We start from the raw sequence: 25,933 nt of genomic DNA on the forward strand, positions 1-25,933 counted from the left end.
GGCATGGAATCCGGTGCTGGGAATGGGTGTGTGTGGCTGGAGATGGCCTATGGCAGAAAGAATGATGGGACAGGAGATGGCTAATCCTTCATCCTTCCTTTCATCTTCCTAGGCCCAGCAGCCTCCTCAGGCCTCCTCAGCCTCGCCACTTCGGTCCTGCCTACCACCACAGTGGTCCAGACTGCTGGCCCAGGCCGCCCCTTACCTCAGAGACCCGTGCCCGACCAAATCAACACCTCCACAGCAGGCACCACTGACCCTGTCCCGGGCCCTCCTACTGAGCCCTTGGGGGACAAGGTCTCCAGTGAGCGAAAGCCAATTGCAGCCCCCACCAGCTCCTCCAATGATGCCCTCAAGAACCTCAAAGCATTGAAGACCACTGTCCCAGCCCTGTTAGGGGGTCAGTTCCTGCCCTTTCCATTGCCCCCTGCTGGGGGAACAGCACCGCCAGCTGTCTTTGGTCCCCAGCTACAGGGAGCCTACTTCCAACAGCTCTACGGCATGAAGAAGGGGCTATTTCCCATGAACCCCGTGATACCTCAGACCCTCATTGGGCTGCTACCGAATGCCCTCCTCCAGCCGCCACCTCAGCCCCCTGAGCCCACAGTCACAGCACCTCCAAAGCCTCCTGAACTGCCCACTCCAGGGGAGGGGGAGGCTGGTGAGGTTGATGAGCTGCTGACAGGCAGCACTGGCATCTCCACCGTGGATGTAACTCATCGCTACCTTTGCCGCCAGTGCAAGATGGCATTTGACGGGGAGGCCCCAGCTACTGCCCACCAGAGATCCTTCTGCTTCTTTGGGCGGGGCTCTGGGGGCTCCATGCCACCCCCATTGCGGGTGCCCATCTGCACCTACCACTGCCTGGCATGTGAGGTGCTGCTGAGTGGGCGTGAAGCCCTGGCCTCCCACCTGCGCTCCTCGGCCCACAGGCGCAAGGCAGCCCCACCTCAAGGGGGCCCACCCATCTCCATCACCAACGCCGCCACTGCTGCCTCGGCTGCTGTGGCTTTTGCCAAAGAGGAAGCAAGATTACCTCACACGGACTCCAACCCAAAAACTACTACTACCTCTACACTTCTAGCTTTATAAACAGATAAACCAAGATGGGGAAGAGGGGAGGGCCTCAGGGTTCCCTCTTGTACCCCAAGGGGTGTTTGGTGGGAGCTCAAATCCCTCACCCCACCCCCTGGCCCCGCCCACCTCACGGGAACTATTCAGTTCCCACCCTCAGTGGGCACCACACACCCCACCTCCAGCAGAGTCCTGCCTCCTCCCAATCCCCACAGACACACACACTGATCCTCATCCTCAGCTCCTTGCAGATGTAGCCCTTGCCCATCTTCACAGACACATACACCCATCTTGGCACCCTGATTATTCATACATGTCTGCCTACCACACACAAAATATATCCTTGGTTCTATCTTCCTTTTCCTCACTGAATTCCCAGCTCCTCATCCCCATAAATGCATACACATACATGCACACACACACGTTATCCCATGATGTTCCACTGAGAAAACACCAAAAAATTTTGAAAAAGAAGATAAAAAGAAGAAAAAGAAGAAACGAAAAAGAAAGCCCAAGGCCAAGAAGGGGGAAGGAAAACAAACTTGCCACCCCCTCTTCTCCTTCCTAACCCTTTGTCTAGAGCACCATACTGCTCACAAACTCTTTCCAAATGCTCAGTTGGCTCCCAAAGTTGGAGCCTGGGATGGGCAGGGAGCCCACAAAACTCTAACCAAACTGGAGGCTGGCATGGGAGAAGTGCTTCTGGTTTACTCTCCCTACCCTCTCCCTCCTAACCCTCTTCTTGCCTGACAGGGGAGCCCCTGCGGCCTGGACTCTAGGGGATGCTGCCACCAGAAACCCCTCTGCCAATCCCTACCCGGCACCCTGGGAACTGCAGTAACTTATTCTCAAAGGCTTTAAACACAGAGATCCTCTCAGCAGCCGTGGGCCCGCCCCTTGTCCTAGCCCTGCCACATAAGGGTCCAGCCTCCAGGGACAGGCACTGCCCACCAACGGCAAATCCAAAGTTATTTAAAAAAAAAAAAACTGAAACACAACCAAAAAAACGAGAGCGAGAGACAGTGCGTGCACACGCACACAAAAGAGAGAAATGGAGACCAGAGGAATGAACTAAAGAAAAACATAAACTTGGAAAATACAGAAAAAAAAAAAGAAAACTCTCCCATCAAACAAGTGTTTTTTTCCTATTTGTGTCACTCCCTACTCCCTGTCCCACCCCTACCCCCCGGTTTAAGGGTTTCTTTAAACCACCTCATCTTTGGAAGATCAAACAGCTTTAGTTCCGTGCTACGGGTCTGGTGGTCCTCGAAGGACTGAAGTCAGTGCAACCTTCCCCTGGCTATGCCCAGTCTCAGAGGTGGGAGCTGGCAATATAGGGAGAAGAGCCTGAACTCTGGGGAGAGACATGTCCCAGTTCCCTGAATTGGGTATTTATTAGGACAGGTAATAGCCCTTCATTTCCAGCTATGAGTTAGAAAAGTCAGTGTCATCAGTGTCACCAAAAGTATCTTGGCAGTCCCAGGAAGAAAGGGGTGAGGGGGGTATTTAATTTCTGAATCTGAGATCTGCCTTTCTTTCATCTCCTACCTTTTCCTTGCATTTACTTTTTTCACAAACTCCTAATCCTATTGCCCTCCCTAGAGGCCCACCTTTGCTGGATCCCTTGTTCCCTTCCCCCCAATCTCCTTTTCTTCCCCCTTGTCCTCTGCCCTTGCTCCTGCTCCCTCCAGTCCAGCCCAGCCCAGCTCCTCCATTAAGCAGCAGCTGTTGGAAGCATTCCCAAGGGAGTCAGGATCCGTCCATGACACTCATGGGGGTCTAGAGCTGATAGGAATTGAGGGGATGGGGTGGGCAAGGAGATGACTGAAGCACAGGTCAATCTTTGATAGGGTGTTATCACCAAGGGAACCAACAGAACCTAGAAGAATGTTCCCTACCCCTAAGCAAATGGTTTCTATAGCCATCAGGTGATCATTCTGGCAATCCTAAAGCCCAGCTAGTGTGGAGTAGAGAAGTCCATGTTTTCTTTTAGCAAAGAAAAGTCTGCAAAATTCCCATGTCCTCCAGATAGTTTTTCCTACTACTCTTGTACCTAAGACCACTTCTCTTTCAAGGTGTTCTCCTTCCATCCTCTCTCCCCTTCAGACTGTTGCTTTATCATTATCCATTTCATATTCTCATACAAATTCGCCCAGCCCTGGGATTTAGGTTTTCTGCTCTATCAGTCACATCACTCTGTGAACATGTTAATACTGAAGCAGTGTCTTACATGTGGACAGGATGGGAGGGGAGAGAAAATTCAGCTCAGTCAGTAGCCCCCATATATTCCGTGAGTCTCACTTCCTCTCCCATTTACCTCTAAAATACTCCAACTCTAACAAACTAGGGGTGGGGTGGAGTTAGTTTTCTAACTAACAGCAAATTAGGTGGAGTTAGTTTTGTAATTCCACCCCAATTTCTGATACCAAAAATGCCAGTCACAAATCTAGGCAACAGGAGAGAAACTGGCCACCTGGGTCTTGCGCTCACTGCCACCTTTCTTTCCCTGCCTCTCTGGTACTCTTCCCTCCCTGTCCTTTTCTCTCTCCTGTTGAAATTCTGTGTATAAAACTATTTTCTTAGCAGCATGTATCTGAGGAAAGAAGATTTTCCACTTGTGCTTTCTGGGAATGTGACTTGTGTATAAAAGTTGGAAACCAAAAACAATTTAGAACAAAAACGAGAAAAAGGAAACGTTTTAAAGAAATCATCGACAAACACCTGGCATGGAATGGTTAGAGGTGTGGTGTCCTGTATCTTAAGAATTTACAGGCCGGGCGTGGTGGCTCAAGCCTGTAATCCCAGCACTTTGGGAGGCCGAGACGGGTGGATCACAACGTCAGGAGATCGAGATCATCCTGCCTAACACAGTGAAACCCCGTCTCTACTAAAAAATACAAAAAACTAGCCGGGCGAGGTGGCCGGCGCCTGTAGTCCCAGCTACTCGGGAGGCTGAGGCAGGAGAATGGCGTGAACCCAGGAGGCGGAGCTTGCAGTGAGCTGAGATCTGGCCACTGCACTCCAGCCTGGGCGACAGAGCAAGACTCCGTCTCAAAAAAAAAAAAAAAAAAAAAAAAAGAATTTACAGCCAGGGTAGGTTGGCTTTAGTTTGAACTATGAGTGTTTTCACCAAGAGTTGATGTAACCAGAAATCCCCCGTCCTCTTGTCACGCAACATGTTCTTTTACACCCAATACCCTGGCCTGGCAATACCGTGTGCAGTCCCAACAGTACATATGAGCTGATGCTAAGTAACTGTACTTACCTGGAACCCTGGAATTTGGGGGGCAAAAGAGCAAGCCTTTTATTCCAGGCATAATAGCACCCATCTGCTTAATTCTTTGTACTTGTTTCTTAACCACTTTCAGGGCTTATAGACCAGATCACTGATTCTCCAAATCTCCACCACCATGATCTGTCTTAAGACAGTCATTCATCCCTGGAAAGATACGTAAATCTGAAATACAGAGCTCCATGTATATAACTATACCAGTGAAACAAACACACCCTCAGAAACAGCAGCAGACCCCAGCGGAGGGGGCTGCAGAGAAACACACCAGTGCCAGCAAGGATGGGGCCCCATGGGCATATGTATAAGTACAAGGGACATACCCCAAGACCTATGACCTATACTCCCATAAGCAGAAACACCCTCCAACACATGCTAATTTTCCTCACACAAAAGTAGGTAGAAAAAAACTTATAAACACAGAAAGTGAGAGGAAAAAGTAACCAGTAAGAGGAAAAGTGACCAAATGTTGAGTATTAACATATGGGGAGAGGATCTGCTAAGGAGTGTGTAACAACTCACCCGCCAAATCAACTAGCCCTGAAAATGGATGGGCACTGGGCCCATACCCAGCCGTTGCTGGCAGTCAAGAGGTGACGGGGGGATGGCAGCAGCGAGGGCACGCACATGGTTGGGGGGTCTGCTCCCCTCCTCACAGTCACAAAAAGCAAACAAAAAACCCTATGGGGAGAGGACCTTAAATTATTCTGGACATCAGGGAAGAGATATGTAGGAGGCAAATTAGGAGGAAACTTTTGGGAAAACTCATGTGATATCACCATGAAACACAGGGTAAACTTTGGTGAATGGCCAGGTATTGGGGGACCATTTCTCTCAGAAGCAACCAGTCAGAAACTTATAAGCCATGAAAGCGTCATTTCTAGAAGACTGAGTTGGGAAGAAATGCCTTTATACTGAGAAAGCTCTTGCTACAAGTCCATAGACCCAGCCTCAGGGTCTACAGGATTATAGCTCAGATACATTATAAAAAGATCAGACGAAGGCAAATTTGAGAGAAGACATTTGCAGAAGACCTAGACCATGGCCCACCAAGTTTGGGGAAAGATAGGAAGTAATCATGAAGGCAATTCCTCTTGAGAGAAACTACACGTTATGGGAAGAACATAAAATTGCAATTGTGTGACCACCCAGTGATGCTCCTTGATATACAGGACCCAGACAGCCCTCACACAAAGCACAGACAAGGGGTAAATGTCATTATTCTCTGTCAGTAGTCTGAGTATGGTATTTCTTGCAATTCCACAGCCATGGAAAGAAGTCTGGCCAGAAGCTAATGGGGAAGCAGGTTGAGTATAGGTAGACCAGAGCAAGCTGAACCTGTCCAAGAAGAGGGGGAAAGGTGATGCAGCACCCGAGGTTGACTCATAATCCCACCCAACTACACACATATTCTTACACAAACAATGGCTAAGACATTGCAACCAGTAATCAGCAGGGGCTCAGCACAGTCCCATATCTACAAGTCCTCCCTCATACCAAACCCTGCACTAAGTCTTCTCAATTGGACATGAAGAATGACCCATGCGGTGCTCATTTCCAGATGTCTCCACCAAGTGCTCAAACAACAGCATCCTCTGCCATTTGCTGAGTATCAGCAGTAGGCTGAGTTGTACTCTGTAGATCCCTACTTCCATTACCCAGAACCCAGGCCTGCCTCCAGGACCCATCTTGTACCTAGCCACATAATCTACACAATTTTGACTTGACCACAGAGAATAATCTCTTGGCAATGTTCCTAAGCTAGTGATTCTCAATGATGAGGTTTCAGAAACCCACGGGCAGCCAGTCATCAGAATCTGGGGGGTGAAGGAAGAGTGAATTTTGAAAGTGTTCCCTAAAGGATTCTTCTGTGGTAACTACTGCCAATGAGGATCATTGTTCTAACAAGTTACATTTGCTGGATTCAACCTCACAATCTTTCCTTTTCCTCCTACTGCTCCCACTCAAAATGCATACACACACCCCACAACACACATATCCCCAAACATGTTAGCATAAAGACATGAGTAAGTTTGGGGAAGACAGATGCAAAAGGCAAGGGAAACCCTGATTGGATCAACCACCCTAAAGGTGACTGCCATCTCTCAGAACAGTGTTTCTCAATGTTTCAAGTGTGCACTTGCAACATGAGTGCTTATGTAAAGTGCATATTCCCGGACCACACCTAAGACTAACTGAATCAGAAACTCCTGAAGAGATTCTATGCCCTCTGAAGTTTGAGAACCACTGACCTAGAGAGCTTAACACCATATCTGTGACCTGCCCCCATCTTTTCAGCACCCAGGGACCAACCCTGCTACCCTAGGAGCTACCACACCAGGGCTTATCATAACCTCAGATTTGCCGACTTCATCACTCTGACATCACCCCCACCCCCACCGCCAACATACTGGAAATTGACCATGGTCTTCTGCTTGCGTTGGCTGTTCTTGAACAGGAGAAAAGATATAAACATTGTCCACTCACCACTTTGGCTGAGTGTCTCCCTGCTTTCTTCTCTGCTGTGGAAAACACCTTGCTTCTTCTGAAGTGGCCATACACTTCCAGAGATGCTGAAATCAGAACTTCCCCAGCCCTGAGCAGCTCAGCCCAGCATGGACTTTACTCCTACCTCTGGGCAGGTCCTATCTCCCAGAGCCACCCAGCCTCCCTTCCACATCACCCACAGTCAAATCTTCCAGATCTGAAGATCTGCCCAGTCATTAGGAAAGCCAAAGCTACTTGAAATTCTTTCAGATTGGGGGCCCAAGGTCTAGTTATGTGAGGGCTAGTCTGTATCACCACAGTTGCTGGGGATTCTCCTCCTAGGGGCCTCCCCCTCTACCAGGGATCATTGCTGATCCCATCTCCCTTCTTGGGGTGGATTTCAAAGATATGGAAATCTATCCAACTCTAACTGGGTGCCTTGCATAGTCTTTCTGGAAGGACAAGTCCCTTTGTCTTCCTAACACCTGTCTACCTCTCTAGGCCTAGAGCACCTTTCCATCTTCCTAGGACTATTATTGAATATGGACCTTTTAACAAGGGAGAAAGAACCAGTTCATCTCAACCACAGCTCAGCAAATCACAAGGTACAAGGCAGAATGAAATATGCATAGGTACAAACCACCCCATCACCCAAGAGCAAAGTCTGAGGGTCATTCCTTCCTACTTGCCTTCCAATCTCTTCTTGTGCCATCCTGGTAACAACACAGCTGGTGTCCCTCTCTCCACCTCCTTTAGCCCTCCTAGGGTTTTATTTTTCTGTTCTTGTTGTCCAAGGATATGTATGGTCTACTGGCCTGGAGCCTTGGGTGTGTCTACAGCCTGTGCTATAGCCTGTCCCTCTGTGCTCGTTTCCTTTTGCATGGTGCTCAAACACTCAGTATGATACCATCTAAATCCCTTTCTTGGGGGCAGTAACGGTAGGAGGGAGGTGGATATCTAGTTGGGAGGAAGGCAGAGCTGAGATTGACGAGGGAGTGCTGACTCAGCCCAGTTGTTAAGGGCATCCTCTCATGCCAGTTCCCTACACAGAGCTCCATCCAATGCCTGGCACCGCTATGTGCACAGCCCCCTCTCCCTGACTGCCACCAAGTGCCATCATGAGCATGTTTGGTGGCTTTGGGTTTGCCGCAGTGCCAGGATCTGAGACACTGTTCACGTGCCAGTGCAGCACTGCCAAACGTGGCGGCATCCAGTTGGTTGGGTGCCAAGCAGTAGGACCCAGGTGGTGATGAAAGATGAAATGGGGATGAGGCGAAGGGAGGGGGAGGAGAGGAAGGTACCAAAGAGGAAAATCAGACACCTCACTTGTTCAAGTGGAGAGTCCAAATGGGATCTGCAGAAAGGTACCCTTCCCATTCTAGAGCCCAGCTCAGCAAGTCAGCCCTTCCCTCCTTCCACCCCAGCAAAAGTCGCATATACAGACCAGGCAAGGGGATTTGGCCATCTTCAGCAGGGAACTGGCTGGGGGCCAGGCAGGACTGCCAGTGCTTTCCATCCTTCTTCCTTGAGGTCTTGGCAATGGTGTGCTTCCTCCTTTGTGTCCTCATGCCACTCTCCGTCTGTTGCTCCACTCCCCATGCCTAAGAGGGAAGGGGAAGGAGGACCTGGCAGGAAAAAACTCTGGTCTCCCAAACACCCCACCTCCCGAAATGTTTCACCTCCTTCCTTCTCACTCCTGGCACCATTGCCCTCTCAACCAGATTGGCAAGAGGCACTGTCGCCCTCCCCTGTTCCACACAATGCCAGAGCCTGTGCCAGGTGCCATGGGCAGTGCCAGTACCCACCCACCTCACATCTGGTCCCCTTGCTGTCTCCTTCAATACTCTGACAAAGAGCCAGATTGCCAGCCCCAACAAGTTCTCCCTGGGTACGGTGGCACAATCCCTCCTCCCTGGCTCGTTGACTGTTTCTTGGCACTTCCCTGGCTACTCTCTCCATCACTTTACTTTCTCAAGCTGGAAGAGCACTAATCACCTCATACTCCAACCATTTTTCAGAGCTGAGCTTCTAGAGGGACAGCAACGTCAGAAACACATTCCTGCCCCTTCTCCCTGCTTCCTGGATCCCCTAGTCTCCATTGCCCCAGTTCTGGGCACTGGCCTGACAGATATGATGCCAACAGCTCCCATGTACAAAGCCTTCCTCCCAGAGCACAGGACTCCTGCTGCTGCGCCCTCCACTCGCCTCCTCCCATCTCCGTGGGCACAAGGGTGGCAGCTGCAATGCCAATGCCTGTAAGCAGGCAGCATGAAGCAACTCGTGCCCCCGCTTCTCCCCTCCCAGACCCCAAGCCTCTCCCCTCCTTCTTCCACTCCATCCCTCTGTCCTTCTGGTTGGACACTAGATTGGCAACCGCAATGCCAACCCCCACCCATGCCCAGGAGGCTCACATACAGCACACGCTTATGCGTACACGTACAAGTGCGCACATACACATACACACACACACGGCCCCATGAGTGCCAGGCAGCGGTGGCAGACACACAGCAATGCACAGTGACTGGTACCCGAGGAGGCAGCCAGATTCAGCACCTGATCCAGCACCCATTTGGGATTGGGTGGGTAGGCGGGCGGGCGGAGGGGTGATGGAGGCAGACGATGGCCCTAGGTTGGCAGCCGATGGAGCTGGGAGAATGGAGGGAACAGATGCTCTTTGCCCAGCCTCCCTCCCTCTCTCTCCCCGAGATCAGTGCCAAGCTGGGGGGATGGGGAGAGGGGAGGATGGGGGAAGGGTGGCATTTGGAGAGCTGGCAGGCGGAGGGAGCTGGGTCCGCCCAGGCTGGGCAGTGCCGGCACTGGCTGCCGCCTCTCCACTCTGCCATCTGTCTCGCTTCTCTCCCCACCCACTTTCCCTCTTTCTCTCTCTCTCCTTCACCCACAGCAAAACGAAAAGAGGAAAACAGGGTCCTCATTCCGCCCACCCCCAACCTCTCCCAGACCCCCCTCTTTTCCTCCCCACAACTCACCACACCATACCACCACCAAGCCATCTGTGCTCTCCTCCTGGCTCAGTCACCTTCTTTCACTCGCCTTCGCCCTCACACCAGAACGGGTGCAATTTAAAATATATATATATATATATTCATATATACATATATACATACATGCATATATGCATATACACACACACACACACACACATATATATTTTAGAGCAACTTAAAATAAAAACTCTTTTCTTTGGGAATGTCCTATCCTTCTGAGTCTGGGTCCTCGGTACCAATATTTATGGCAGGCAGAGGGAGGGGACCCCGTCCTCAGCTGGTGCCCATGAATCCCATGCCAGGGAGGAGGGGTGGCTGGGGTGGGGTGGGGGTGGGGTGAGGTGGGTATCGGGAGAGCTCTCTTCTCTCTGCGCCTGTGGTTGTTTCTTTTTTTTCTCTTCTTCTACTTCCGGAGCAGATTCAAATAGATCTAGAGCCTTCCCCACCCCCAGCCCCACAGCCCCAGTTCCCAGGGCCCCTGTGCCCTTCCCTGCTTGCTTTTGATTCCTCGATCACCCTTTCCTTTTTGTGTGTGTGTGTGTATACATGTGCGTGCGCGCAAGTGTGTTTGCATCCATGGCGGTGGGCACTGTGCCAGCCACCGCACAGCCATCTGCGATGCCTTCTGCAGCCTCTGCCATTTCTCCCTGTCACCTCCAGCTCCCAACCCCCTGCACCCCAGCTCCCCAGCCCCCAATCATTAATTAGCTACTGAATTAATTAAATCGTGGATGCTAATTAACATTCCTACAGGGCAGGCTGCCAGGCTGGGGGTACAGAGGGGATGTGAAGAGAAGTAGAGATTGGGATGGGGGAGGAGGAAGGAGAGCCAGTCTTCTTAGAAGAACAGTGGAGAGGGAAAGAGAACCCAAAAGAAGGATGAAGGAGGAAGAGAGTTGAGTGGTGATGGACAGGTTGGGGCAGGGGGAGGAAGAGAATAAGCATGGAAAATAAGGTGTAAAACTGAGATCCAAGTGAGCGCCACTGAACCTTCTTACCCAAATTAAGACTTAGCCAGTTCCTTGTCTTCAAGTTCATTTCCCCACCCCAGCCTAGAAGTATATTCCTCAGGCAGCGGACTCCAACAGTTGCTTCTCCTATAGAAAACCAACTCCAAACCAGGGAGTCAACAGCTACTATTTGTCAATCCAGCCACACTGACCCTCAGACCAGGTCACCAAGGGAACGTTCTGGGCTCAGAGGCGCCCCTGTTGACTTGCCCTTGTCTACCTCTCTGTCAAGGGGAAGGGGTATTCTAGGAACATCTGCTGCAGGGAGACATGGGAGATCAATATAGGGAAATGTGAGGGTATCAATTCAATGGGAATTATTAACAGCAAAGAATCGCTGGCACTGCCCGTAAGACTGCCTTAAGAAGACCACGACATAACACTGCCTGCCTTTGGAGTTCCAGAGTAGGAAAAGTGTGTAGTCTTACCCAACTCAAAAGTCAGGAATTTAGGAGTAAGTGAGTAAGGGCTATCTAACTTTGAGTTGTTATTTTTTTAAAAAGAGACAGATGCCAGTATAGTGAAACTTCTTCCTGGGTGTGCTCTGTGCAACATTGATCTGATGAAATGCTCCTCAAGAAAAAAACGACCCCCCAATCAAATTAGTTTGAGAAATACTGCATATTCCCTCTTTTAAGAGATTCACAACGTATGCTGGTATGTTAAAGGCTCTGAGGAGTTGGTTAAAAAACCCAAATGGTTGACCATATTTAATCCACTAATTCTCAAACTTACTTGGCCATATTTAAGTTTTATTTTTATTTATTTATTTATTTATTTTGAGATAGGCTCTTGCTCTGTCACTCAGGCTGGAGTGCAGTGGCATGATCACAGCTCACTGCAGCCTCCAACTCTTGGGCTCAAACAATCTGCCCACCTCAGCCCCCCAAGTAGCTGAGACTACAGTTACGTACCACCATGTCCAGCTAACTTTTAATTTTAAATTTTAAATTTTATTCCCACAGAAGCAGTGTTCTGCTCTGGGGAAAGCCCTATCAAGTAACTAGTGTTGGTTCTGACCTGGAAGCTGGCAGATGGATAAGCCAGCCCCACCCAGGTCAGCAAGATCCTAACAGTCCATGAACAAAGGGACAGCAGTGAGGCTGTCTTTCTAATGTAGGAGTAACACAGGAAAGTACCAAACCAGGTCATGGGGTGCGGAAATCATATCACAGACCTATACCCTTTGCCTTCACTCCATCTTTGGAACCCTGCAGCATCTACCTTCTCCTGGAAAGTCTATTTTGTATCCCTGTAGGGGCACGGGGTGGGAGAAGGAGTTTGTGTTTTTCAAAATCTCCCCTAAGTGTTCCTGATATCTTGGATTCAGAACTTCAGTGCTAAGCCATCTCTGCTCTCTCTTCTAAAACATCCTTCATTATAGACCACTGGTATCAACCCAAAGCTTCTATTCCCATTACCTCCTCAATCCCATTCTGGTCCAGAAACTACAAATGTCTCCTGGGACATCTCCTGCTACATCCCTAGCAACCTTTCCTTTTCCTGTCCTCACTTAGGCATCTGGAGTCCCTGAGGTCACTTAACCTCTCTATCAGAGTCCTCAAGAGAGGATAGGCTGTCTGAAACCTGCAGGGACACATGACTCACCTTAATTTTAAATTTTGTTCCCACAGAAGCAGGTTCCACTTTGGGGAAAGCTTGTCAAGTGACCAGGGGTGGTTCTCTAGCTCCTTGAGCTTCAGAACATCTACCCTCATGATGACTGGCCTCCCCCTGCCATAATGAGCCCACCTTCCCTTGCATGGCCCTTTGTGGAGCTGAAGAACAATGGTAATATGTGGAGACCAACTCATTTTAATAAGAATATTATCTTTTTTTTCCACTTTCTGGGTCCTATTGTTGGTCCCATCCTACTTCATACCCACACTCCCAGTGTACAACTCCCCAACAACTTAACATGAGTGATGACTCTTCACAAGAAAACTCACCATACCATTTCAAATACAGAACAGCTTTAAAATACAATTTTGATTTGCCAAAGAGATCTACATTCATATTTCTAGGTGATAAGGTCCCTCCAAACTCTGAAAGTCTATGAATGTGCCATCTGACCCCATCTCCTCCTTCCCTCTCTAAAGCCTCCTGTAGAAGTCCCAGGCTCCTGACAGCCCTATGGCACAGGGCTGACAGAGCCATTTTAGAGTGTGACTCACTGTCCCACCTGCTGACTACTCCTCTAGCTGAGGAACCATAGGATAAAGGGGGACAAAGTGAAGTCACTCACCTAACCAGAGTATAGAGGCAAAACCTCAATGTTCTCAGAGGACACATTTTTTTTAAAGAAAGCGTTTCAGGGCTGCTTTTATCATTGGGTGACATCTTTGCTAAATTATCCTCTCAGTGGTCAGTGAGAGAGGCCAATATTCAGTATGCCAGGGTTGTAGACCATCCTGGTTCACTTTCCCTTCTAGAGCCTGTTTTATCTCTCCAACACCCAGATACTGAGCGGTTGTCAGTAGCACAGGCACTCCAGAGCTGCAATATAAATGATGATTATTATATTATCAAATAACATTGCCAAGCCTGGCTGGCTCCCTAAACAGTGGTGGTAGAGGTGAGCTACAAAATTCAGTATTGATAAACTGTATATTGTCTTCTGGAACCATCATTCTGCCTGAGAGCCACTCTCCAAGTCTCCTACCATTAGCAGCAAAGAAGCGGGAGAGACTACTTAGTGGTGGCCCTTGGGGGATGGGGAGGCTATGCAGGGGAGAAAAACAGAAGGCCAGGAAACCTTGAGGAAGATGAAAAGTCCTCAGCATCCACCACTTCCACATACCCCCTGCAACCCGAACCAGCTTACTCCAACCTTTCAACCTAGATATGCTCCGCACCAAGGGCCGCTGCACTAGCTGTCCTCTGTACCTGGTGTGCATGTCCGTGGATAACCGGGTGGCAAGCTCCCTGTCCTCCACCTGCTCTTTGCTCACTGAGGCCTAACCTGACAACTCTATTTTTTTTTTTTTTTTTTTGAGACGGAGTTTCACTCTTATTGCCCAGGCTGGAGTGCAATGGCATGATCTCAGCTCACCATAACCTCCGCCTCCCTGGTTCAAGCAATTCTTCTGCCTCAGCGTCCCAAACAGCTGGGATTACAGGCATGAGCCACCATGCCTGGCTAGTTTTGTATTTTTAGTAGAGACGGGGTTTCTCCATGTTGTTCAGGCTGGTCTCGAACTCCCGACCTCAGGTGATCCACCCGCCTTGGCCTCCCAAAGTGCTGGAATTACAGGCATGAGCCACCGCGCCCTGCCCTATTTAATACTGTAGCTTATCTCCAACCTAACCCCTTTACCCTCCTCTATGTTTCCTTTTTCCATTGCATTTATTACCTTCTAACACACTATATAATTTAGCTATTATGTTTATTGTTTATTTCTATTTCTCACCTCTGGCATGTAAGCTCCACAAGGGTAGGGATCTTTGCTTTATTCACTGATATATCCCAAGCACCAATAATAGTGTCTGATATAAAGGAGGTGCTCAATAAATATTTGCTGAATGAACAAAGCTAAGTATAGAATGGTATATGTTTTGGCATATGTTTTGGATGATTAATTCCATCATCAAGGCTGAGCACAGGGAGAAATGGGTCATTTCAGTGTTCTCTAACTACTGGCAAGATGGCTGGTAAACACTCTACATCCTCCTCTGTCTCTATCACAGCCTCAAGAACATGCCAATCAGGAGAACCTGGATGTTTCAGTGGGATGTTTTCTGGAACTCCAAGCACCTTCCCAACTTGCACTCAATGGGGTTGCTTAGTCCTCCTACAGACTTCAGTCCCCTATTCCCAAACTAAATACAAACTTCTAGAGCCATGGTCTCCAACTTGAGTAAGTATAAGAATAACTTGATAAGCTTGCTGACAATGCTTATTCCCAGACCACGTTTCAGACTCTGATTCACTAGGGCAGAGGAAGGACCCAGAAATATGCATTCTAATAACCCTCCCCACCCACAAGGCATTTGTAGTAACAAGTATTGTTTGGGAATAGGGAAGAGTGGGTCACTCAGATATAATATAGCTAGGTCAGATCCCAAGACTAGCGGTTGAAAAGGAGCCCTGGCTCCCCTCTGCCTCTACTAGGTTAAGGTCATGTCACCTGGAGATCTCCAAAGGCCAACTGTATTTCCTTCAACAATAACAATAACAAACAATGTTTACTCAGTACTTCCCTTATATCGGGTGCTATATTAACTCATCTAATACAGCTCTGTGAATAGGGTCTATTATTACACCTATTAACTGAGGCAAGGAGAGGTTAACTAGTGAGAGGAACAGCTGAGATTCTAACCAGGCAGACTGGGCTCCAGAGCCCACTCTTTAAAAAAAAAAATTACTTATTTATTTAATTAACAAATAAAAATTGTATATATTTATTGTGTATAACATGATGTTTTAAAATATGTATACACTGTGGAATGGCTCAGTTGAGCTAATTAATATGTGCGTTACTTCACATACTTAACATTTTTGTGGTGAGAACATTGTACCTCTTTTTTGAGATGGAGTCTTGCTCTGTTGCCCAGGCTGGAGTGCAATGGCACCATCTCAGCTCACTGCAACCTCCGCCTCCCAGGTTCCAGCGATTCTCCTGCCTCAGCCTCCAAGTAGCTGGGATTACAGGTGCACACCACCATACTTGGCTAATTTTTTTGTATTTTTAGTAGAGACGGGGTTTCATCATGTTGGCCAGGCTGGTCTTGAACTCTTACATGAGGTAATCTACCTGCCTCAGCCTTCCAAAATGCTGGGATTACAGGTGTGAGCCACCGCACCCGGCCTTGATTTTCAATACAATACATTGTTATTAACTATAGTCATCATTTTGTACAACAGATCTCTTGAACTTACTCCAAAAACTAAATTATTGATTTTATCCCTAAACCTACTCCCTTCACAGTCTTTCTTAAGTAAATGCAGAGCCCACTCTTTTAACTACATTGCAAACTCACTGATTCTGGGCCTATAGATAGCCAGTTAGTTGCTCCAAGTGACAGATCCAATACTAGGTCTAAGTCTCCTAAATTCCAGGACAGTGCTGGGATGTCAGTCTCCCACCATAGAATTAACAGCAGAAATGAATTTTATAAAGTCAGTGGCATCTACATATCCTCTCAGGGAAATTTTAAGCTCTCTAGATAAGCTGGTTCCCTAGTATCCTATTCTAGAAGCTCTGAACCTAGAATACTTCTAGTCCATGCGATCTCACATTTATATATTTCACTATCATTCAACATAAAACTAATGAGTACCTACTTAATGCCAGGAACTGTGCTAGGCCCACAAAAGAGTAATGGTGAGCACAAGAAACTACAAGTAGATTACTGCTGTACAGCAAAAAGTATAAGGCAAAGGGCCAGACAGTGTGGCTCATGCCTATTAATCTCAGCACTTTAGGAGACCAAGGCGGGAGGACTGCTTGAGGCCATGAGTTTAAGACCAGCCTGCACAACATAGTAAGACCCTGTCTTTACAAAATAAAAAATAAGCCAGGCGTGGTGACACACACCTGTAGTCCTGGCTACTTAGAAGCCTGAGGCAGGATTGCTTGGGCCCAGGATTTCTGAGGCCACAGTGAGCTATGATTGCACTACTGCACTCCTGCCTGAGGAACAGAGTGAGATAATGTCTCTTAAAAAAAAAAAAAAAAAAAAAAAGTACAAGGCAAAGATGTGCAGAAGGCAGGTCAGAAAGGGTTTTCTGTGTATGCTACATTTAGAAATTTAAATGTTATTCTGAAGGCTATTAAGAGCAATTGAAGGATTTTAAGCAGGGGAGTAATGGTAAGATTTTTTTTTTTTTTTTTTTTTTTGAGACAGAGTCTTGCTCTGTCACCCCAGGCTGGAGTGCAGTGGTGCAATCTCAGCTCACTGAAACTTCTGCCTCCCAGGTTCAAGCAATTCTCCTGCCTCAGCCTCTCGACTAGCTGGGACTACAGGTGCACACCATCATGCCCAGTTAATTTTTGTATTTTTTAGTAGAGACAGGGTTTCACCATATTGGTCAGGCTGGTCTTGAACTCCTGACCTTAAGTGATCCACCCGCCTCAGCCTCCCAAAGTGCTGGGATTACAGTAATGGTAAGGTTTATTCTTCAGATAGATTACTTTGGTGGCTAATTGAAGAACAGATTTGAATAGGAATAATACCAGAGGCAGGGGTAAGAGGAGGTTGTCGCTGGTTCAGGTTAGATGTAATTAGAAACTAAACAAAAACATGGGTAATAGGTAATAGAAAGTAATATTAGCTTTCCTTAACTGATGGTATATAGGGACAAGTGGAGGAAAAAATCCAGAGTGATGCTCAGACTATGTGCTTAGGTGATCAGGAAGATACTGGAACCACCAACTGGAAAGTGACTAAAAGAAGTAGATGCTGGGAGCTAAGCTATGATGACACAAAGCCATAACAATGATACAACAGACTTTGGGGACATGGGGGAAAGGGTGGGAGGGGTGTGAGGGATAAAAGATTACACACACAATGGGTACAGTCTACACTGCTCAGGGGATGGGTGCACCAAAATCTCAGAAATCACCACTAAAGAACTTATTCATGTAACCAAATACCTGTTCCCCAAAAACCTATTGAAATTAAAAAACTATATTTTTTAATCAAAAATTTCTGCTCTGCCAAAAAAAAAAAGTGTGTGTGTTTGTGTACACATACACAAACACACGTATATATATCAAGAGAATGAGAACACAAGGAACAGACTGGGAGAGAATATTTGCAAACGACACATCTAATAAGTATTTTCCAAAACATACAAAGAACACATAAAACTCAATGATAAGAAAACAAACAACCCAATTTAAAAATAGGCCAAAGATATGAACAGATATCTTACCAAATAAGATACACAGATGGCAGGCTGGGCACGGTGGCTCATGTCTGTAATCCCAGCACTTTGGGAGGCTGAGTGGGTCACCTGAGGTCAAGAGTTCAAGACCAATGTGGTGAAACCCTGTCTCTATTAAAAATACAAAAAATTAGCCAGGCGTGGTGGCAGGCACCTGTAATCCCAGCTACTCAGGAGGCCACGGCAGGAGAATCGCTTGAACCTGGGAGGCGGAGGTTGCAGTGAGCCGAGATTGTGCCATTGCACTCCAGCCCAGGCAACAAGAGCGAAACTCCATCTAAAAAAAAAAAAAAAAAAAAAAAGATACACAGATGGCAAGTAAGTATATAAAAAAAATGATGTTCAACATATATGTCATTAGAGAATTGGAAATAAAAATAACAATGAGATACTAGTAGATATCCTTAGAATGGCTAAGAACAAAATACAGTATCAACTGCTGTTGAGTATGCAGAGTAACAGGAACACTCATTCAATGCTGATGGAAATGAAAAGTGATACACCCACTTTGGAAGACAGTTCAGCGGTTTCTTAAAAAAATGAACATAATTTTTTTTTTTTTTTGACATGGAATCTTGCTCTGGTGCCCAGGCTGGAGTGCAGTGGTGCCATCTTGGCTCACTGCAACCTGTCTCCCGGGTTCAAGCAATTCTTCTGCCTCAGCCTCCCGAGTAGCTGGGAACTCGGGACTACAGGCACCTGCCACCATGCCAAGCCAATTTTTTGTATTTTTCATAGAGACAGGGTTTCACTGTGTTAGCCAGGATGGTCTCGAACTCCTTAACTCGTGATCCACCCATCTTGGTTTCCCAAAGTGCTGAGATTACAGGCGTGAGCCACCATGCCTGACCGAACATACTTTTACCATACAATTCAGCAACTGTGCTCCTTGATATTTACCCAAAAAAGTTAAAAACTTATAAGCACACAAAAAACTGAAAATGGATATTTATAGAAGATTTATTCACAATTGCCAAAACGTGGAAGCAACCAAGATATACTTCAGTAAGTGACTAAACAAACTCTGGTACATGGAATAGTATTTAGTGCTAAAAATAAATGAGGTATCAAGCCATAAAAAGACATGGAGACAACTTAAATGCATATCATTAAGTGAAAAATGTCATTCTGAAAAGGCTACACATACGGTATGATTCCAACCAAATGACATTCTGGAAAGGCAGAATTATGGAGATAGTAAAAGATCAGTGGTTGCTAGGGGTCAGTGGGATGGGAGGGATGAAGAGACAGAGTACAGAGGACTTTTAGGTCAGTGAAACTATTCTGTCTGATACTATAATGGTGAATACATGTCAGTATACATTTGACAAAATTCATAGACTGTACAACACGAAGAGCAAATCCTACTGTAAACTACGGACTTAAGGTGATGATGGGTTAATATAGGTTTGTCAGTTGTAACAAATGTACCACTGTGAGACTGGGCATGGTGGCTCACACCTGTAATCCCAGCACTTTAGGAGGCTAAGATGGGAGGATTTTTTAAGCTCAGGAGTTCAAGACCAGCCTGGGCAATCTAGTGAGACCCCATCTCTAAAAAAACAAAAAACAAAAAACAAAACAAAACAAACCCAAAAAACAACAACAACAAAACTCCCAAATGTACCACTGAGGTGGGGGGATGTTGATAATGGGGGAGGTTGTACATGTGTGGACACGGGTTACAAGGGACATGGGAACTCTGTAATTTTCAGTCAACTTTTCTGTGAACCAAAAATTTCTCTAAAAAAATAAAGTTTATTTAAGAAAAAAAAAAGAAGTAAACGTGGTGGAGAAATGATGTAGTGGCTTTAGAAATGTTAAGCTAAGGTCGGGCACGATGGCTCACACCTGTAATCCCAACACTTTTGGAGGCCGAGGTTAGAGGATTGCTTGAGGCCAGGAGTTCGAGGCTAGAGAGGGCAACACAGTGAGACGCTGTCTCTACAAAAAATTTAAAAAGAAAGAAAGAAAAAGAGCCAGAGCAATCAGACAGGAGAAAGGAATAAAGGGCATCCAAATCGGTAAAGAAGTCAAACTGTCACTGTTCACTGATGATATGATTATATACCTAGAAAACCCTAAAGACTCATCCAAAAAGCTCCTAGATCTGATAAATGAATTCAGTAAAGTTTCAGGATACAAAATCAATGTACACAAATTAGTAGTACTGCTATACACCAAGAGCAACCAAGCTAAGAATCAAATCAAGAACTCAGCCCCTTTTACAATAGCTGCAAAAAATAAAATACTTAGGAATATACCTAATCAAAGAGGTGAAAGACCTCTCCAAGGAAAACTACAAAATGCTGCTAAAAGAAATCATAGGTGACACAAACAAGTGGAAACACATCCCATGCTCAAGGATGAGTAGAATCAATATTGTGAAAATGACCGTACTGCCAAAAGCAATCTAAAAATTCAATGCAATTCCCATCAAAATACCATCATCAGCCAGGCACAGTGGCTCACACCTGTAATCCCAGCACTTCAGGAGGCCAAAGTGGATGGATCACCTAATGCCAGGAGCTCCAGGTCAGCCTGGCCAATATGGTGAAACCCAATCTCTACTAAAAAGAAAATACAAAAATTAGCCGGGTATGGTGGCACATGCCTGTAATCCCAGCTACTGGAGAGGCTGAGGCATGAGAATTGCTTGAGCCTGGGAGGCAGAGGCTGCAGTGAGCTAAGATCAAGCTATTGCACTCTAGCCTGGGCCACAGAGTGAAACTCTGTCTCAAAAAGAAAAAAAAAAAAAAAAAGGCCGGGCACAGTGTCTCACACCTGTAATCCCAACACTTCGGGAGGCCAAGGCAGGCAGATCACCTGAGGCCAGGAGTTCAAGACCAGCCTGACCAACATGGTGAAACCCTGTCTCTACTAAAAATACAAAATTAGCCAGGCATGGTGGCGGGCGCCTGTAGTCCCAGCTACTCAGGAGGCTCAGGCAGGAGAATTACTTGAACCCAGGAAGTGGAGGTTGCAGTGAGCTGAGATTGCGCCATTGCACTCCAGCCTGGGTGACAGAGCAAGACTCAGTCTCAAAAAAAAAAAAAAAAAAAAAAAATATATATATATATATATATATATATATATATATAAAAGAAAGAAAGAAAAACAAAAAAACAAAATACCATAATCATTCTTCATAAAACTAGAAAAGACAATCCTAAAACTCATATGGAACCAAAAAAAAGCCTCTATAGCCAAAGCAAGACTAAGCAAAAAGAACAAATCTGGAGGCATCGCATTCCCGACTTCAAACTGTACAAGGCTATAGTAACCAAAACAACATGGTACTGGTACAAAAGTAGGCACATAGCCCAATGGAACATAATAGAGAACCCAGAAATAAAGTCAAATACTTACAGCCAACTATCTTCCACAAAGCAAACAAAAACATAAAGTGGGGAAAAGACACCCTTTTCAACAAATGGTGCGGGGATACTTGGCAAGGTACATGTAGAAGAATGAAACCGGATCCTCACCTTTCACCTTTACAAAATTCAACTCAAGATGGATCAAAGACCTAAATCTAAGCCCTAAAACCATACAAATGTTAGAAGATAACATCAGAAACACTTCCAGACATTGGCTTAGGCAAAGAGTTCATGATCAAGAACCCAAAAGCAAATGCAACAAAAACAAAGATAAATAGATGGGACTTAATTAAAAAGGTTCTGCACAGCAAAAGAAATAATCAGCAGAGTAAACAGACAACCCACAGAGTGGGAGAAAATTTTTGCAAACTATGCATCGACAAAGAACTAATATCCAGAATCTACAAGGAACTCAAACAAATCAACAAGAAAAAAACAAATAATCCCACTAAAAAGTGAGCTAAGGACATGAATAGATAATTCCCAAAAGAAAATATACAAATTACCAAACATATGAAAAAATGCTCAACATCACTAATTATCAGGGAAATGCAAATCAAAACCACAATGCAATACCACCTTATTCCTGCAACAATGGCCATAATTTAAAAAATCAAAATATAATAGATGTTGGCGTGGATGCAGTAAAAAGGAAACACTTTTACACTGCTGATGGGAATGTGAACTAGTACAACCACTATGGGAAACAGTGTGGAGATTCCTTAAAGAATTAAAAGTAGATCTACCATTTGATCCAGCAATCCCACTATTGGGTATCTACCCAAAGGAAAATAAGTAATTATATGAAAAAGACACTTGCACATGCGTGTTTATAGCAGCACAATTTGCAATTGCAAAAATACAGAACCAGCCCAAATGCCCATCAATCAATCAATGAGTAGACAAAGAAAATGTGGTGTATATATACCATGGAATACTACTCAGCCATAAAAAGGAACCAAATAATGGCATTTGCAGCAACCTGGATGGAGTTGGAGACCATTATTCTAAGTGAAGTAACTCAGGAATGGAAAACTAAACATCATATATTCTCACTTGTAAGTGGGAGCTAAACTATAAGGAATCAAAGATATAAGAATGATACAATGGGGCCCGGGCGTGGTGGCTCACGCCTGTAATCCCAGCACTTTGGGAGGCCGAGGCTGGCGGATCACAAGGTCAGGAGATCGAGACCATGGTGAAACCCTGTCTCTACTAAAAATTAGAAAAAATTAGCCGGGTGCAGTGGCGGGCGCCTGTAGTCCCAGCTACTCAGGAGGCTGAGGCAGGAGAATGGCATGAACCTGGGAGGCGGAGCTTGCAGTGAGCCGAGATTGCGCCACTGCACTCCAGCTTGGGCGACAGAGCAAGACTCCGTCTCAAAAAAAAAAAAAAAAAAAAAAAAAAAAGAATGATACAATGGCCCTTGGGGACTTGAGGGGAAGGGTTGCAGGGTGTGAGTGATAAAAGACTACACACTGGTTGCAGTGTACACTGCTCAGTGATGGGTGCACCAAAATCATAGAAATCACCACTAAAGAACTTAATCATGTAACCAAATACCACCTATTCCCCAAAAACTATAAAAATACAAAAAAAAAAATTATTAAACTAAAGTTTGTTTAGATCATCCAGGTGAAAGTACCCATCAAATAATGAATACAGAAGTTAAAAGCTGAAGATAGAGACTTAGGAATTACCAGGAAATTGATGTAGTTGAAACTACGGGAGTGAATGGCATGACTCAGTGAGAAAATGCTGTGTGAGGAACAGAGAGGAGGACAGACTCTTAAGATGTCTAAGGGGTGAGAGAAGGCTCTGAAGCCAAAGAGACCAAGAAGGAAAAGGGAGATACAAAGACCAATGGGAGTGTATATCACAGAAACAAAGGCAGAAGAGTTTCAAGAAGAAAAGTTCAACAGGTCACATGGTGAGGTCCACCGGGTTTGGGCAAAGCCAAAGATCTTGTGGCCATGCTAATCTGTCCCATTCAGGCTACTGCCATGGGACACTGCTTAGGACTGTTTTGTTTAATTATTCCCATTTTAATGCCACTGAATAAGAAAAACTATTTATTTATTTATTTATTTATTTAATTTTTTTGAGACGGAGTCTTGCTCTGTCGCGCAGGCTGGGGTGTAGTGGCAGGATCTCTGCTCACTGCAAGCTCCGCCTCCCGGGTTCATGCCATTCTCCTGCCTCAGCCTTCCGAGTAGCTGGGACTACAGGCACCCACCACCATGCCCAGCTAATTTTTTGTATTTTTAGTAGAAATGGGGTTTCACCATGTTAGCCAGGATGGTCTTGATCTCCTGACCTTGTGATCCACCCGCCTCGGCCTCCCAGAGTGCTGGAATTGCAGGCGTGAGCCACGGCGCCCGGCCAAGAAAAACTATTTATATTCTCATGCTGAAGCTTAGCAAAGAAGCATGCCAGGACAGCAACAGCAGTACTCCAAGGGGGCAGCTAGGCAGCATCCTGAGGACCAAGATCCACATCTGAGAAAGGAGCTCATATAATAAATCTGGAACCCTGGAAAAATTTTTCACTATCTAAGGAAAAATCCCCAAAGCCTCAGTTTCCTCATCTGTAAGATGGTTGTAAAATGCCCCAGTGATTGTAAAGATTAAATAAGCTCATTTTCCTAAGGAAAACCCCTTATCCTGTGGTTGGCATTTAGGAGTCACCCAATAAATGCTAACACATATTCATTTCCTTCTTTCCTTTATAAGTCTTAAAAACTTTTACTTATTTTCATTTTTATTTTTGTTTTTTTTGAGACAGAGTCTTGCTCTGTCGCCCAGGCTGGAGTGCAGTGATGCAATCTCAGCTCACTGCAACCTCCGCCTCCCAGGTTCACGCCATTCTCTCCTGCCTCAGCCTCCCGAGTAGCTGGGACTACAGGCACGCACCACCATGCCTGGCTAATTTTTGTATTTTTAGTAGAGAAAGGGTTTCACTATGTTGGCCAGGCTGGTCTTGAACTCCTATCCTCAGGAGATCCACCCACCTAGGCCTCCCAAACTGTTGGAGATTACAGGCGTGAGCCACCGCACCTGGCCTAGTGTTAAAAACTTTAAACCTGGCTGGGCATGGTGGCTCACGCCTGTAATCCCAGCACTTTGGGAGGCCGAGGCAGGTGGATCACCTGAGGTCGGGAGTTCGAGACCAGCTTGACCAACATGGAGAAGCCCCATCTCTACTAAAAATACAAAATTAGCCAGGCATGGTGGCACATGCCTGTAATCCCAGCTACTAGGGAGGGTGAGGCGGAAAATCGCTTGAACCTGGTTGGGGTGAGCCGAGATCACGCCATTGCACTCCAGCCTGGGTAACAAGAGCGAAACTCTGCTTCAACAAAAAAAAAAAAAGAAAAAAATTTGAAACCTAAGATCTCATGTGATCAAACTAGAGAGATCGCAACTGAGGAAGAAACAGTGAAACCCAACTTCAGAGAAGTTAAGTGCCTTACCAAAGGCCACACAGAAAATTAGCTGCAGAGCCAAGATTAGAATGCAGAGCTAAGTCTTTTGTTTGTTTGTGTTTGTTTTGAGACAGGGTCTCACTCTGTCACCCAGGCTGGTGTGCAGTGGCACAGTCATGGCTTACTGTAGCCTCGACCTCCCAGGCTCTGGGGATCCTCCCACCTCAGCTTCCTGAGTAGCTAGGACTATAGGTATATGCTACCACACCCAGCTAATTTTTGTATTTTTTTTAGAGACAGGGTTTTGCTATGTTGCCAGGCTGGTCTCAAACTCCTCTGCTCAGGCAATCCACCCACCTCAGCCTCCCAAAGTGCTGGGATTACAGGTTTGAGTTACTGCACCCAGGCCGGAGCTGCTAAGTCTTAGTCCAGGGTTTTGTCATCTATAACACATAAATGTCCCAAATCTTTTTGTAAGTAAAGCCTTTTTCGCTAATCATTAAATTTTGCATAAATCTGAGTTTTTTTGGTTTTTTTTTTTTGAGATGGAGTCTCACTCTGTTGCCCAGGCTGGAGTGCAGTGGTACGATCTGAGCTCACCGCAACCTCCATCTCCTGGGTTCAAGCCATTCTCCTTCCTCAGCCTCCTCAGTAGCTGGGACTACAGGTGTGCACCACAATGCCTGGCTAATTTTTTGTATTTTTAGTAGAGACAGGGTTTCACTATGTTGGCTAGACTGATCTCGAACTCCTGACCTCAAGTGATCTGCCTGCCTTGGCCTCCCAAAGTGCTGGGATTACAGGCGTGAGCCACCATAAATCTGAATTTTTAATATAGTAACCTCATTAGTAACTGGACCAATCTACAGGGAATTCACTCTAGGGAACCTGAGCCCTCTGAACCCTCTTGGCCTTCCCCAACAGAACAGTGCCTATGATCAAGCTCAGGAACAAAGGAACACAAGAGTCCTATTTCCCAGATTTCTTCTTCCGAATATTATTTACTACCAGTTTTATCCTTGACCTAGAAGCTGAACCCAGCTAAACAGACTACCAAGATCCTTCCACTTGGCAGGATCCCTTTTTAGCCAGAAGGCAAGACCCGAGATGTATAATGTCCAAGGCTCACTCCAGCCATGGCATTCCTCTGCTCTTGAAATGCCAGCAGAAATTGTACCATAAGGCAATGTTCAGTAGATAAGCCATCTCTAAGTATATGTAGTATGTTAGATGGTGAAAATGCCACAAAGAAAAATCAAGCAGGGAAGGGGGCCAGGGGTTTGTATAGAGGGAGAGATAGGGCCATTTTAAATAGAGTGGTGATAGAGAAGGGGACATTTGAGTAAAGATCATTCTCTGAAACAAAGACAAGATC

The 25,933-nt window shown here is 46.0% G+C and overlaps 2 protein-coding genes across 9 annotated transcripts in view; one reads left to right on the forward strand and one right to left on the reverse strand.

The window, feature by feature from the left end:
• Window positions 1–2,592, forward strand: part of LOC105499589 (zinc finger homeobox 2) — a 31,941-nt gene extending 29,349 nt beyond the window's left edge. For 4 of the 7 annotated variants that reach the window (XM_071100427.1, XM_024786977.2, XM_071100426.1 and 1 more), the window contains one exon: window positions 113–2,590. In XM_071100427.1, the coding sequence (XP_070956528.1) occupies window positions 113–1,092 (980 nt within the window). In that variant the 3' untranslated portion in view covers window positions 1,093–2,590. Of the gene's footprint in view, window positions 1–112 lie in introns of all 7 variants that reach the window. The other 3 variants (XM_024786974.2, XM_071100425.1, XM_071100429.1) reach the window with 2 other exon arrangements.
• Window positions 1–9,902, reverse strand: part of LOC105499590 (thiamine triphosphatase) — a 47,203-nt gene extending 37,301 nt beyond the window's left edge. The window contains exons 1-3 of one of the 2 annotated variants that reach the window (XM_011772245.2): window positions 9,838–9,902; window positions 9,379–9,496; window positions 8,295–8,475 (exon numbers count right to left, since the gene is read on the reverse strand). In XM_011772245.2, the coding sequence (XP_011770547.1) occupies window positions 8,295–8,418 (124 nt within the window). In that variant the 5' untranslated portion in view covers window positions 8,419–8,475; window positions 9,379–9,496; window positions 9,838–9,902. Of the gene's footprint in view, window positions 1–6,850; window positions 8,267–8,294; window positions 8,476–9,378; window positions 9,497–9,837 lie in introns of those variants that run through there. The other variant, XM_011772248.3, reaches the window with a different exon arrangement.
• Between the last annotated feature and the right edge of the window lie 16,031 nt (window positions 9,903–25,933).

Source organism: Macaca nemestrina, chromosome 7 (assembly GCF_043159975.1).
Source record: "Macaca nemestrina isolate mMacNem1 chromosome 7, mMacNem.hap1, whole genome shotgun sequence".
Classification (NCBI taxonomy): domain Eukaryota; kingdom Metazoa; phylum Chordata; class Mammalia; order Primates; family Cercopithecidae; genus Macaca; species Macaca nemestrina.